We start from the raw sequence: 13352 nt of genomic DNA, 5'->3' as shown, positions 1-13352 counted from the left end.
CATTCAACTCGCCATGTCCAGGGCGCCATGTAGGTGGAGCCCGTCTTGCAGGAGGCCTCACCACCAACCCCATCAATCATGATGGGCTGAACCCAGGCAACCACGCCATCGCCATTATCCATCCCACCCCTGACCACACCCCACCCTCCAGGCATCTCCTAGCTCACCTGCCTCCCAAGATGAACCTCAAGTTTGTTTCGTCATCCCCCGTTTCCAGGTGCCTCTGCACCAAGGCCAAGAAAGGGTAATGGACACCCACGGTCACCCTGCCCTCCCTGCCGAGTTTTCCTGTGTCTACCCCACATCTTGCCCTCCCGCATCCCTAGGCAGCTCCCTGCAGAGATGAGGACACTAGTCCCTGCCCTCCCAATACCACACCAGCGAACCACCGAGCCGCCTGGCAAACCACCGAGCCGCCTGGCAAGCTGGGGTTTTGATTAAGACTTTTCTGCCTCAGGAAACTAGCGACTGCACACCCCGAGTGGAGGGAAGCAAGTGTCTCGAGGGAGGAGGGTCACCGTGCGCCCTCCAGGCCCGTCCCAGTGGCAGGGACCCCGCAATCCCCCAGCCCTGTCCTCACCAAGCCTCTTCAAGATCACTGGGGCCATCCAAGTTCAGGGCTTTGCAGGGTCAGGACCCGCAAGCTGGCTGTGTGACCCGTGCAAGCCTCTCCACCACTCTGAGCCTCAGGCTTCTTGTGTGAGGTCTGGGGCCTGGTCTGAACTTGGAATGAGCTTTTGGCAGAAGGACCAGGCCCAGAGCAGGTGCCCAGGAAGTGTCACTCTGTTGTTCCAAAACCCAGCCCCATTCTGCCTGTGCTTGATTACCTCAAGGCCAGAGAGCTCACCCCTCTCTGCTCCTAAAAAGAGGAGCTGGCGGAGGCCCCCAGGACCACCTCTCACTGGGCCACTTGTACCCCAGCACCCCAAATGCTCTCTGCCTCGGTGCCTTTGCACATACTGTGCCTTGGGCTTGGGGGGCCTCTACTACCCTCCTGCCCCGGGACTCCAGCTCACCCTTCACAACCAGCCCAAGCTCCCCCTCCCCAGGAAGCCCACTCCTAGAGGTGGCCCCTTATTCCCAGCACGTGGGGCAGCCGTGCTCCATCCCCCTGCCCCCTGAGGGCACATGCTTTGCCTGAGTGGCTCACTGCTGTCCCCCTGCAGGCTTCTTGGAATGGGGTGGGGGGAGGTAACGACAGCATCTACTTGCTGAGCCTTTCCTGGTCCAGATCCTTAACACATCATCTCATCAAGGAATCACAGCCGCCCCTTGGACAGATGCGGAAACTGAGGCTCAAGGAGGCTAAAGGGCTTGCCCACAGTCACCCGTCAGTGAGAACAGGGCCAGGACTGGCATCCAGGCTGGAGGTCAGAGGTCTGCTCCGCCCCCCGTGTCACACAGGGCCCGGAACGTGTGCCAGGTGAAGCACCTCCCCGTTTGACACGACCGACCGTGCAGGGAGCGGAGGGAACGACACTGTGGGAGGAGCCAGGGCAAAGGCCTGGCAGCCCGGGCCGTGCGGCCCGGGGAGCGGCGAGCGAGACCCCGGGAGGCTGCGAGGCAGACGGGGCCCTGCGGGAGGTGGCAGGGTCTGGGCAGGGGCAGCCCCCGCACTGACCCCTCCTCCTGGGAGGACGAAGGGGGCCCCAGCGCCGGGCGCGGGCGAGTGCTCAACCGAGGGCTGACGAGCTCGGGAACGTCGAAAACAGAAGGACAGACAGACAGACATGAAACCCCTGCCAGGAGCGGCCTGAAGTACCTCTGCTCCAGCCAGTCCTGGTCCTTCCCGGAGAGGCCCCTGCGCTGTCCTCACCTGCGCCCTCCCTGCACCAAGTGGCCCAACGAGGCAGCTGTCCCCCTCCCCCTAGGCGGCCCCTCTTGGAGCCCCCAGGTCTCAGTGGAGGAGGGAACTGAGCACCCTCCCCCTTTCCTGGCACTGCCCCGTGCGCTCAGGGCCCGTGGGCACCCCCTCCTCCCTGAGGGCAATGCCAGGCTCTTCCCCAAGGCCGCCATCACCAGTGCGGGCACAGGAGGCAAGGAGGAGGCGAGGCCTTGAAGGGGCCCTGGCGGTGCCACACTCTGCTGACCCCTCGGCCACTTGACCAGGGAAGACGACGTGCTTGACTCAACCTGCCCCCACCTGCAGCTGCCCGGTGCACCCTGGCACCCTCCCAACACCGAGCCACCCAGCACTGCCCGGCGTGGCCCCCGCTCCCGTCCAGCAGCCCCCGGGAGCTAAGGGCTGGCCACATCCTGTGCCTCCATGGACACCACACTCCTAGGGGCGCGCACCCACACCCCTGACACAGGGGCACCCAGACACACGGGGCCCCGCAGAGGTGGGAAAGCACAGGGACGGGACTCAGCTGGACACACCCAGCGGGAGAATCGTGGGCCCTGCCTCCTCCCTGGAAAGCCCCCCACGCTCAGGCGCCCCCCCGACCCTCGAGCACCTGTCTGTGATGCCCCCAGCGTGCTCCTGGCACCGGACCCTGCCCCCCTCCCCAGACGCGCCTCACCAGGGCGCCACTGGCCAAGCAGTGCTCTTTCCAGCAGGAAGAAAAAGAGGGCGAGAGGGCAGGGGCCGTTAGAATAAGCCCTCCCGAGGGCTTCCTGTGTACCCAGCGGGGGGCGGGGGGGAGGTGGCACGCTGGATGAGGAGACCCAGGCCCTGCACGCCGCGGGCCTCACACTCTGCTGGGGGAACAAACATGCAGGGACACGGAGTTGCTGCAAATGGGGGTAAGAGCTGGGAGGAAGGGGACAGGGCTGGGGATGTAGAAAAACAGGCAGAAAGGCCTCCAGGAGCAGGTGGCTTTTGAGGCTGGAGAAGAGGGCACGGGGACCATGGACAAAGGCGCCAAGTGTTCCAGCTGGCACCAAAGAGGGGAGTGGCGAGGGGGCCCATGGGGCGGCCGGCGGTGGCTGCGGAGCTGGGCTGCCAGCAGGGCAGTGGGGACGCTCACGGCCCCAGGTTCAGAGCACCGCTGCTGTCCCTGGGCCGTGACCTCATGGCTGTCTGTCCCTTCCAGCTCCCAAACCCGGCAGGGGACAGGCAGGCCCAGGGCTCAGACGCCCCTCGAAGAGAGGGCAGGCCCACCGTGGGCCTCTGCCAGCCCCCCTGCTGCCCAAGGACGAAGGAGGGGGCGGCTCAGAGAAGGGACGGGCGCTGGGGAAGGGGCTGGGCTGAGTCCAGAGCAGAGGCGAGGACGGGTGGGTGGCCTCGCCTCTGGGAGCAGCTCTGCACCCCTCCCCCAGCCCCAGCCCCCATCCAGGTGGGGGGACAAGAGCATGTCCCCCCACCTCCCTCCCGTGCTCCCGGATGACGTGGATCCCGAGGCCCTACCCAGGCCACCAGGGAGGCCTTCTGCGTGGAGCCCGTCTCCTACCCTATCCCCCTCCTTGTCCCCCTCAGCCGGCCTCCTCTGCCCCCATCAGGAACCAGCCGGCGTGGGAGAAATTGGGCTGGGAACCGGCGCTGACAGCGACCTGGGGACCCTGCCAAGACTCCCTTCCGCTTGCCCCCCTCAGCCTGGCCCCTCACTGCCCTCTCCTAGGAAACCAAGGATGGGGGAGGAGCAAGACTCTTAAAGGGACCAGGACACGTACTTGGGCAAGGACCCCAGGGAGGGGGCTGGACCTGGGTCCTCAGCGTCCCCCAGGACAGCTGCACCCAGCAGGGCTGGGGGTCGGCACGGGCGGGGAGAGAGCGCAGACTCGCAGGACCCACGGGGCGACCCTGGGCTTGTCACTCTGGGCCCCGGTCCTCAGCCGGACTGAGAAAGCTTGTGTGAGTAAATGAGAGGGTTCTAAGGGTGCCTGGAGTGGGCTCAGGCTTCGGGAAAGGACCCCACAGACTCTGCGGGAACATCACGCCCTCCACCAGCCTGACCCAGCGTCTGCTCTGCCGGATCAAGTTACAGAGTACGGGTGCCAAGCGCCCCAACTCGACTGGAGAGGAGGCTGCTGCAGGACTTCTCAGAGCCTTCATAGCTGACTCGAGTGTGGACCCGGGAGCACCAGACACAGTGGGCATAGAACCCTGCCCTCCCTGGAGCCCACGCGGGACTGCTATCGGGCAAAACACCTCCCAAAAGAAACGCTGGCGTAGCAGGACGAGCACCGTGGAGCGCATCTGGCCCAGGCCTGTCCTGTCCTGACGTCCCCACACTGGGCCTCAGCTACACCATTTTCAAGTGAGGGCAGAGCAAATGATTTCTGAGGATCTTGCCAGCTCTGACTTTTATGCTCTATGTAACTCTTGGCTGTTTTTAAAAAGGAAACTGCAGGGCTTCCCTGGTGGCGTGGTGTTTGAGAGTCCGCCTGCCAATGCAGGGGACACGGGTTCATGCCCCGGTCCGGGAAGATCCCAAGTGCCGCGGAGCGGCTGGGCCTGTGAGCCATGGCCGCTGAGCCTGCGCGTCCGGAGCCTGTGCTCCACAGCGGGAGAGGCCACAGCGTTGAGAGGCCCGCGTACCGCAAAAAAAAAAAAAGAAACTGCAAAACATTTGCAGCTTCTACGAGTGAAAGATCCAGGGAGCTGTCCTTTCAGAACCACAGAACTTAACTCCAGGGATGTGCTCCTGGCCTTCATCAACCCCCATCACACACCAGCCCATCCTCCCTGCACCCATCCCCCATCCACCCACCCATCCACCCACCCATCCTCCACCCGCCTAAACATTTGAGAATTCTGCAAAGTCCCCCTTTCCCTCCTCAACAGCCCTGCTCCCAAGGCCCTCACTGCCACTGGTCAGGCTGGCGTAGGTGGGTGGGGGTGAGGGGGCGGCCTTGAGCCTCTCTGTGAGCAGTCGCTATAGATGTTGAGTCTGTGTGTGTGTGTACAACTGGGGGCGAAGCAGTAGAGGGTCTGCCCTGTGGGTGGAAGTCTCTGACTCAGACTTTCCAAGACGCCTGTGTCACATGGTTGACTGTTACGTGTGGCTGGAAGAGGAGGCAGCCCTCCACGCACGTGAACAACTATATGTGAACATGCACGAGTGACTCCAGATGAGACACGGGGTAGGGCTCAGAATGGGACCAGGGTCAGGGATCAGAGTGTGACCAGGGTCAGGGCTCAGAGTGAGACCAGGATCAGGGTTCAGCGTGTGACCATGGTCAGGGCTCAGTGTGTGACTAGGGTCAGGGCTGAGAGTGTGACCAGGGTCAGAGCTGAGAGTGTGACCAGGATCAGGGCTGAGGGTGTGACCAGGGTCAGGGCTGAGAGTGTGACCAGGGTCAGGGCTCAGAATGGGACCAGGGTCAGGGATCAGAGTGTGACCAGGATCAGGGCTGAGAGTGTGACCAGGATCAGGGCTCAGAATGGGACGAGGGTCAGGGATCAGAGTGTGACCAGGATCAGTCCTCAGAGTGTGACCAGGGTCAGGGTTCAGCATGTGACCATGGTCAGGGCTCTGTGTGTGACTAGGGTCAGGGCTGAGAGTGTGACCAGGGTCAGGGCTTAGAGTGTGACCATGATCAGGGTTCAGTGTGTGACCAGGGTCAGGGCTCAGCGTGGGACCAGGACAAGGGCTCAGTCTGGGATTGGGAATCTAGGCTCCTTCAGTGACCAGGGCTCAGTCATGGGTCAGAAGATCACTACTTCTCAGCTGATGGTCACTGATGGCTCTCACCCCACACTGGCACTCCCCACCCCCACACACAATTCTGCAGCCACGTGAGACCCTTTCTCATCCAAACACACACAAACACAAGCCCACACCAGCACAGACTTGATCTCTGGGCACACTGGTGGAAACAGACCTGGAGCCCTGTCCCTGGTCTCCATTTCAGCTCACCTGGGAAACCCTTGGCTCCTTTGAGCCCATTTACGTGAGAAGTGGCCCCGCCCTGCAGTGGAAGGAGGTGCTGTCCCGCACAGAGCAGGGGGGAGGGCGGGGGGGGGGACAGAGCCAGCCCCCTTCCCCCCGTGGCCCCTCTCCCACTGTCAGCCTCGGGGTCCCAGGCTGTCCAACTCTGGATCAGATGCCTCAGTCCCCACTCTGAGCTGGACCACAGTCCTGGAGCCTCAGATTCCCCAGAGGTAATAGGAACAGTCAGCAGGGCTCCCAGGGCTGCACCCAGGACTGAACAGGGAGCTTGTGGGCAAAATGCGTTTCAGGGGGCTTCAAACACAGCACAGCTTTTGTCACCTTCCCACTGTCCTCGGGGCCCTGGACCAAGGTGCAGAGACCTTACAATCTCATTTATTCAGAGGTGACCAGCAGTGGGCAAAGCAGGCCTGGGGCAGTGCGTGGGCTCCCCACACCTGAGAGAGGAAGGGCAAGTGGAGGCCACAGCCAGGGGTGAGCACCCCATGGACCTGGCTGCTGTCCTTTCCCCCACTCTGCTCTCACATGCAAGCAGGCAGACTCCGCCACGGGGATGGAAGGCTGAGGCTTCTGGAGAGTGGAATCTGCCCCAGACTATGCAGCCCCAAAGGACAGTGAACTTGACACTGGGCTGGCCAGACCTCTCACAACCTGCTGCCCTGGGAGAGCAAAGGGGATGGGTCCACCTCTCTGGAAAGCAATTTACTACCAAGACCTTGAAACGGTCTGGGGGACTCAAAGCCAAGGAAATAACCAGAAATGTGAGCAGCGCTGTCCAAGCAAGGATGCTGGGGCACTGGGTGAACCGGGCACCGCCAGGGAGCTGCGGACAGCCTTTGAACAGCCTGTTGGGAGGGTTTCTGGGCTGTGGGGAGGGGCTTGTGCTGACATCGGGGATGGACTGCAGCCGCTGCACAACCTCCCACGATGGCTAGGGGGGCCAGCCTGGGTACTGTGAGAACGTGGGCCCTCTTTCTTGTTTTTTCTTTTTTCACCCTTTTCTGATACCCCATTTTGTACGAAGAGTTTATGCCGCTTGCGAAATCCAGAGAAAAACAGTCGACAACAACCCAAGCCAGAGGGCCAGTTTCCCAGGGTTACAGGGTCCGCCCGAGCTCTCCCCCAGCCCAGCTCCCGGCCCCAGACCCTGTCCTCACACCCTCAGAGCCAGAGTGGGAAAGGGCAGTGCAGTCTGCCCTATGGCCCTGCACACTCCCTGCACACACGGGGCCTTTGCACTGCCTGTTCCTTCGGCCAAAGTGCTTGTCCCCAGACACCCACGTGTACAGTGCTGTGTCAGGCCTCTGCTCAAACACCACCCTAGAGAGGTTTCTGTGAACCTGCTCTGAAAGGCACCTCACCCCACCTCCACTAGATCCACTGCCTCCACTTCTTGGCACGTGGCACGTCCTGACAGTTTCACAGGGATCTATACGTTCCTAACTTCCTGTTCCTACTCATCAGGCACAGGAGGAGGCTGAGGGCCAGGACCTTGTAGAGGAGTGCTTGTCAGTGGTCAGTAATCACCGGGGGATAGGGTGGGCGGGTGGGTAGATATGTGGGTGGGTGGATGGATGGGTGGATGGATGGGGGGGCGGATGGATGGATGAGTGAGTGGATAGGTAGATAGGTGGGTGGGTGGATGGATGGATGGGTGGATGGATGGATGGATGGGTGGATGGATGGATGGGGGGGTGGATGGATGGGTGGGGGGGTGGATGGGTGGATGGGTGGATGGATGGATGGATGGGGGTGGATGGGTGGATGAGTGAGTGGGTGGGTAGATAGGTGGGTGGGTGGGTGGATGGGTGGGTGGATGGATGGGGGGGTGGATGAGTGAGTGGATAGGTAGATAGGTGGGTGGGAGGATAGGTAAGTGGGTAGATAGACGGATAGAAGGGTGGGTGGGTGGATGGATAGATGAATGGGGGATGGGTAGATGGATGGGGAGGTGGATGGGTGGGTGGAGGATGGAAGGATACATGATGATCACATCCCTCCCTGGCAGTTTCCATAGTTCTGACACACTGCCCCTACAAACTGGCCCCATGGCCCTTGCAGCCTCCCCGCACCCCTGCGCCTCTCTAGCTGCCTGTTCTTCCCGGCCACGCCTCATGTTCCCCCTGTACCTTCCAAGCTCCACACCTTTGCTCAAACTGTGCTTCTGCCCGAGACCCTCCCTCGCGTTCTCTGCAGGGAAAAGGTGTCCTCCCTGAGTGTCAGCCACTCTGGAGCCTCCCCTGACCTCCCGGGACGCAACTCCATCACTGCACTGCCCGTAGTACGAGGGACTCGCCGCATGTACCCCTGATCTAGGTGCTGGCCTGAGGACTGGCAGTGCCAGGGCTGAGGGAGGCGGGTGGTGACAATGACATGCAGCTCTCTGACCACCCCCTCCTCAACGGATAGCAAACCCCTTGGGGGGAAGGCCCAGCCCTCCCCAGGCCCACCTGGCCCATCAGGATCCAGACATGAAGCTCTCTCCTGCCCAGTCTCCCCAGATTCTGACCCTCCTCACCTCTGAGGGCCGCCCCCACTTTAGGGCCTTTGCACAAACTCTTCACTGTGACTACACGAGACCCCACCCATCTCTCCCTTCGCCTCCTTGTGTCTGGGAGGACACCCTGCTCTGGGTGCCCACACGGCCCCGTGACCCCGAATCACAGCCCGGCCAGTCCAGACCAATGCCTGGCGCCCACCTGTACTCGCCGTGCTGAAGCACAGGCTGGTGCCACATGCTGCACAGGGAACTGGGCCTGGGACCCCAGAAGTCCCCACCTCTGCTTCCTCTCTGACCCCTCTGGGTGTCACCCAGCTGCCCCGGTCCGCGGCGGTCTCCAGGGGACCTCCTCAGCCCTCGGGAGCCCTGACCGTGGACTTCCCTGGGAGGAGCGCGAGGCCGGCTGGGTGGGTCCTTGCTGCCTCAGAGCCGGAACTAGGCGGGGAGAGACCGCGCTTGACAGACGGGGTCGGGGTGACAGTCGGAGGCCCTGAACCTGAAGCCCACGTGCCTCCCCTACTGGGTCAGCCTCCTCCCCCATCCCCCCACCAAGTCTGCCCCGAGGGCCCGAGGCCACAAAGCCCAGATGAACTTACACATCCGTCTCATCCCACAGGATACAGGTCTGGTTGGTGGTGCCCTGGAGAGAGGGGAGGGGTCAGGCCACCTGCCGCCCTATGAGCCGCATCCGAGGGTCACTGTGGGGTCCACCCGTGGACGTGCCAGGCGCCCTCCCTCCGCTGTCCCCCAGAGACAGAGTTTGAGGAGGAGGAACTGAGGCCCAGAGCAGGGAAGGGACTGGCTCAGCCTCCACCCCTGCTGTGTGGCCTTGGGTATCTTCCGTCCCCTCTCTGAGCAGGGCTGGACAGCAGCGGCCGAAGCCCAACTCTAGATGCCCAGGTGACCAGTCCAGCTGAATGCAAAATGGGATGACACGGAAAGCCTGGGGTCAGGGGGCACAGGTAGGGCTCAGCAGACACCCCTGTCCCGAGGGCTGTGGTGTGGTAACAGCAGGGTTCCCACTCGTAAGGGAGGAAGCCGAGGCACAGAGAGGTGGAGCAAGGCCCAAGGCCACACAGCAGGAGAGGAAGGCCCGGCTCTTCCCCCAACCTGGCCTGGCGCTGCCCTGTCCCGGCTGGGTAACCGGGGCGGCTCCTGGCTCTCGGCTGGTCCGAGGGCTTCGTGGCTCCAGCTGCTCTGAGGCCCGAGGGAAAGCCCCAAGGAGCAGGGTGTGGAGGGTCCGTGAGGCCGGGGCAGATGCGCTTCTCAGCAGAGGATGACTCTCTCTCCCCCGAGGGAACGGCCAGGCTGACGGGGCTGGGTTGAGCCTCAGCTCCCACACGGCCCTGCTGGGTGACCCTGGGCAAGTCCCCGCAGCTCTGCCAGCCTGCATCCCCACCTGTCACTCGGCGTAAAGGGGCCCTCTCTCAAGGCTGATGCGAGGTGGAGACGTGTGAGCACACACCACACGTGGGATCAGGCAGAGGGGCACACACACGCAGACGTGCACACGGAGGGCACTCACGTTGTACATGTGGGCGAACTCGATCTCCAAGGGTGTGAGCAGGGAGCGGGGAGGGGGCTTCACGGTCACCGAGATGACCTTGGAGTTCAGGACGGTCGTGTTCCTGGGGGAGAGCCGGCGGGCCGTGTCGGGGTCGGGAGCCCTGCGCCCTCACCTCCCCCAGGCCTGGCCTCCCTGACCCCCACCCCGCGTGCCCACGGCACCCACCTCTGCAGGGCCAGGAAGCTGCCCAGGTTTCTGTAGAGCACGGTGCCCACCACGAACACAGACGAGTCATCAGCCTCTGGAAGAGAGCACCGCGGTCACCCTCCTCCCGGCCACCCACAAACCGGGACCCTGCTTGGGCAAGGGGAGTGTGTGTCCCCCCTGACTGCGGACGCAGCACTGCCTGGAGCTGGGGGGACTGCCTGGGTCCCCCTGGGTGACTCCTGAGACCCGGGGGCTGGCAGGGCACAGTTCATCTTCTTGGGAACCAGAGTCACCTGCTATGTGACTCCAGGCAAGACCCTCTCCCTCCCTGCGGTGAGGGCGTCCATTGGTCCATTCAGCCAAGATTGCCTGGGAGCCTCCCAACACAGGGAGGGCAGGGAGGGCTTCCTGGAGGAGGGGGCAACCTGAGGAACACTGAGAAGAAACGGACGCCACCTTAGCTCTTGAAGCAGCAGGCCAGACTCCAGAAGGAACTTCCTCGGGGGGAGCCTCAGTCTCTGGGGGGCCCCTCCCACACCCCGAGGCTCCTCACCTGCCAGCCCCGTGGAGAAGACGCTCTTGGACACTGTGACCCTGTCCTCTGGCACCTTGGCCCAGTCGCCTGTGGCCCGCCAGCCCTTCATAGGGAAGCTGATGTCCGTGGCTCCACTGGCCGGGAGCTTATGGATGCTGAGGACTGGGGTTTGGGATGGAGCAAGAGACGACAGAGACAAAGGGAGACAGAAACAGTGAGATGCAAAGCCGGTTCCCGAGAGGAGCCTCGGCCCTGGGGCAGGGAGTGGGCCCCAGAGCCCAGGACCATGACACGGGGGTGCTCCTGGCTCAGAGTGGGTGCAGTACGCATGGGGCCACCCAGACAGGCGGGAGCCTGACACCAGCCTCTCCACGAGGTCCAGGGCACGGGTAGCTTCCTGGTTCCTTCCAAGCCCTCAAATGACACTCCCACCCCAGCAGGAGCCCTATGGCCCTTATGAGGACCCAGGCCTGGACCCAGTCCCCGTGGCCCCAGAGGTGCCAGAGACGGGTTCTGCGGGCAGGTCTGCGGCCACAGAGGGACCCACAGGGCGTGGTGTCCACCTTGGTGCCCCTCCCTGGGACACTGGAGCCCAGCCCTCCCCCTTTGGGCTCAGCTCTGTAACAGGGACAGGGACAGATACCCCCTCACAGGGCCGGGACTGTAAAGGGGCCAACAGATGGACCAAGGTGGAGCGGGGACCCGGGAAGGAAGGTGCTGGGTGTGGGGAAGGGCTCCACTCAGGGTGGAGGGGGACGGGCTGTGGGGACACAGCACGTATGAGGAGAGGCCAGGGCAGGGAGAGCTGGCAGCCTGTAGCCGTTTCTCCCGAGCTCTCCCTGTGGGCGCCCGGCAGGCCTCCTGAAGACACCAGCCCCAGTGGGCTCTGTCCAGCCCCGCCCCAGGCTTCCCAGAGGTGAAGCGGCAGACGGGCCTGGTAGGACAGGAGGGGGTGGGGTGGGGTCCCATCGTCTCTAAGCCCCTTCATTCCAGGCCCACCCACTCCAGGCAGACACTGCTCCCCTCACCCAGCACCCGTGGCCTGGGTCGGGGTCTGCGCCGGGGCAGCCTTAGGTGTAGGGGGAAGGGGTAGGGGCTTAGGAACCAACAGCCTCGCCTGCCCGGCTGTCACCTGGCCTTCCCCCAACCCTGGGGCTGGCCCTCTGTGGCTGAGGCCCTCACCAAGGACTGAACGAATAAACAAATTCATCCGCGCCACACGCTTCCGAGCCCCAACCATGTGCCTGGGACCGTTCTAACGCTGCGGGTGCAGAGGAAGGCGAGACCCTCTCCCAGAGCTGACGGAGCGGGGGCAACAGACAGTGACCCGAGGAGAGGAGAAATAGGTGGACTGCGGTCTGCTGGGCAGTGATGACCCCTGGGTGGGGCACTTCCAAACAGGGTGGTCAGGAAGTCCTCCCTGAGGAGGTGGCCTCTGGAGGCCACTGGAGGAGGTTAGGCTGCTTGGATTCCTGGGGTAAGTGTTCCAGCAGCAGGGCGTAGGGAGTGTATGATGTGTAGGGCGCATGGGTGCGCAGGGTGCGTGGGGTGTGTGAGTATATGCGTGGGGTCTAGGAGGTGAATGGGGGTGCATGGAGTGCACGGTGTGTGGGGTGCATGGGGCGCACGGGGTGTAGGGTACATGGGTATGTGAGTATATGAGGGGTGTAGGGGGTGAATTGGGGGTGTAAGGTACACAGGGTGCATGGGGTGTATGGGTGCATGGGGTGCACAGTGTGTAGGGTGTGTAGGCGTGTAGGGTACATGGGTGTGTGAGTATATGGGGGGGCTAGGAGGTAACTGGGGGTGTGAGGGTGCGGGGGGTGGGATGGCTAATGAGGACTAATGGGAAGGAGTCCAGGGCCTCCTTTGGTGACAGAGGGTGGGCCCTGAGCGCCTCTCCAGGGGCCATGGGTGGGGCTGGGCGGCTGGGGAACCAGACTCCACAGTGAGGTCCTGGGCCGGGGGGCTGAGAGCTGCAGTAGCCATCCAGTCCCATGCCCACTCACGCACGGCTGCATAAAAGCTCTCCCCTCTCTGGGCCACTCCCATCTCACCGTGAAGAAAGGCCCAGTCAGCCCAGCGAGGAAGGGAAGGAAGGGAAGGAAGTCCCAGCCGGCCTGGTGCCACCACTGATCCCACCTGCCAGGTGACCTCCATTAGCACCTGACCCCCAGGCCCGAGTCTCCCCACCTGTGAGATGACGGCTGTCCCTGATCCCCTGGCCTCAGAGGTCTCCCCAGCTCTGGGGTCCTGAGCTCAAAGGCAGAAAGGCAGGGCCAGCCAGTACTCTGGGAACCTGCAGCTTAGGGAACATTTGTCCCGGCCCAGGCAGGTCCCCAGGTGTGTGCTAATGCAGCACAGCTGAGCTAGGATATGTCACTAGAGGCCCGAGTGTCTCTGCAAGGGATGTGACAATCTCCCTCCTTGGTGCTGTTAGGAGCACAGCCGGGTCCAGCGCCCGCTCCTGGGTTCCCCACTGTGAGGAGGGACCCTGACAATGGAGATTGTGTGGGGAGGCGCCCCAAAACAGGGAGGACTTGACAAATGTGGCCCAAGAGAGCTATTTAAGAGGACGTTGATGACAATCGTTAAATGCAACTGCTGTAGCCTTTGTGCCGACGGTCACCACTGAGCTCTCAGGTCCCAGGCCCACTTACTGCTCCTTCGGACCCACAAGGCCAGCGCCCCTGCCTTCCCATTTGAGAGAGTCGCTCAACGCCATGGAGCTGGGTGGAGCCAGGCCCCTGTGACAAGGCACTTCTGGGA

The 13352-nt window shown here is 63.1% G+C and overlaps 1 protein-coding gene across 3 annotated transcripts in view; it reads right to left on the bottom strand.

Annotated features, from left to right (window-relative positions):
• The window catches only part of ADGRB1 (adhesion G protein-coupled receptor B1), a 70285-nt gene that overhangs the window by 38444 nt on the left and 18489 nt on the right, over nt 1-13352 (bottom strand). For all 3 annotated transcript variants that reach the window (XM_060115753.1, XM_060115752.1, XM_060115754.1), the window contains exons 13-16: nt 10602-10745; nt 10067-10142; nt 9860-9962; nt 8931-8974 (exon numbers count right to left, since the gene is read on the bottom strand). In XM_060115753.1, the coding sequence (XP_059971736.1) occupies nt 8931-8974; nt 9860-9962; nt 10067-10142; nt 10602-10745 (367 nt within the window). The remainder of the gene's footprint in view (nt 1-8930; nt 8975-9859; nt 9963-10066; nt 10143-10601; nt 10746-13352) is intronic.

The sequence above is a fragment of the Mesoplodon densirostris genome, chromosome 13 (genome assembly GCF_025265405.1).
Source record: "Mesoplodon densirostris isolate mMesDen1 chromosome 13, mMesDen1 primary haplotype, whole genome shotgun sequence".
NCBI classification, from domain to species: domain Eukaryota; kingdom Metazoa; phylum Chordata; class Mammalia; order Artiodactyla; family Ziphiidae; genus Mesoplodon; species Mesoplodon densirostris.
This window is presented reverse-complemented; position numbering and strand designations above follow the sequence as displayed.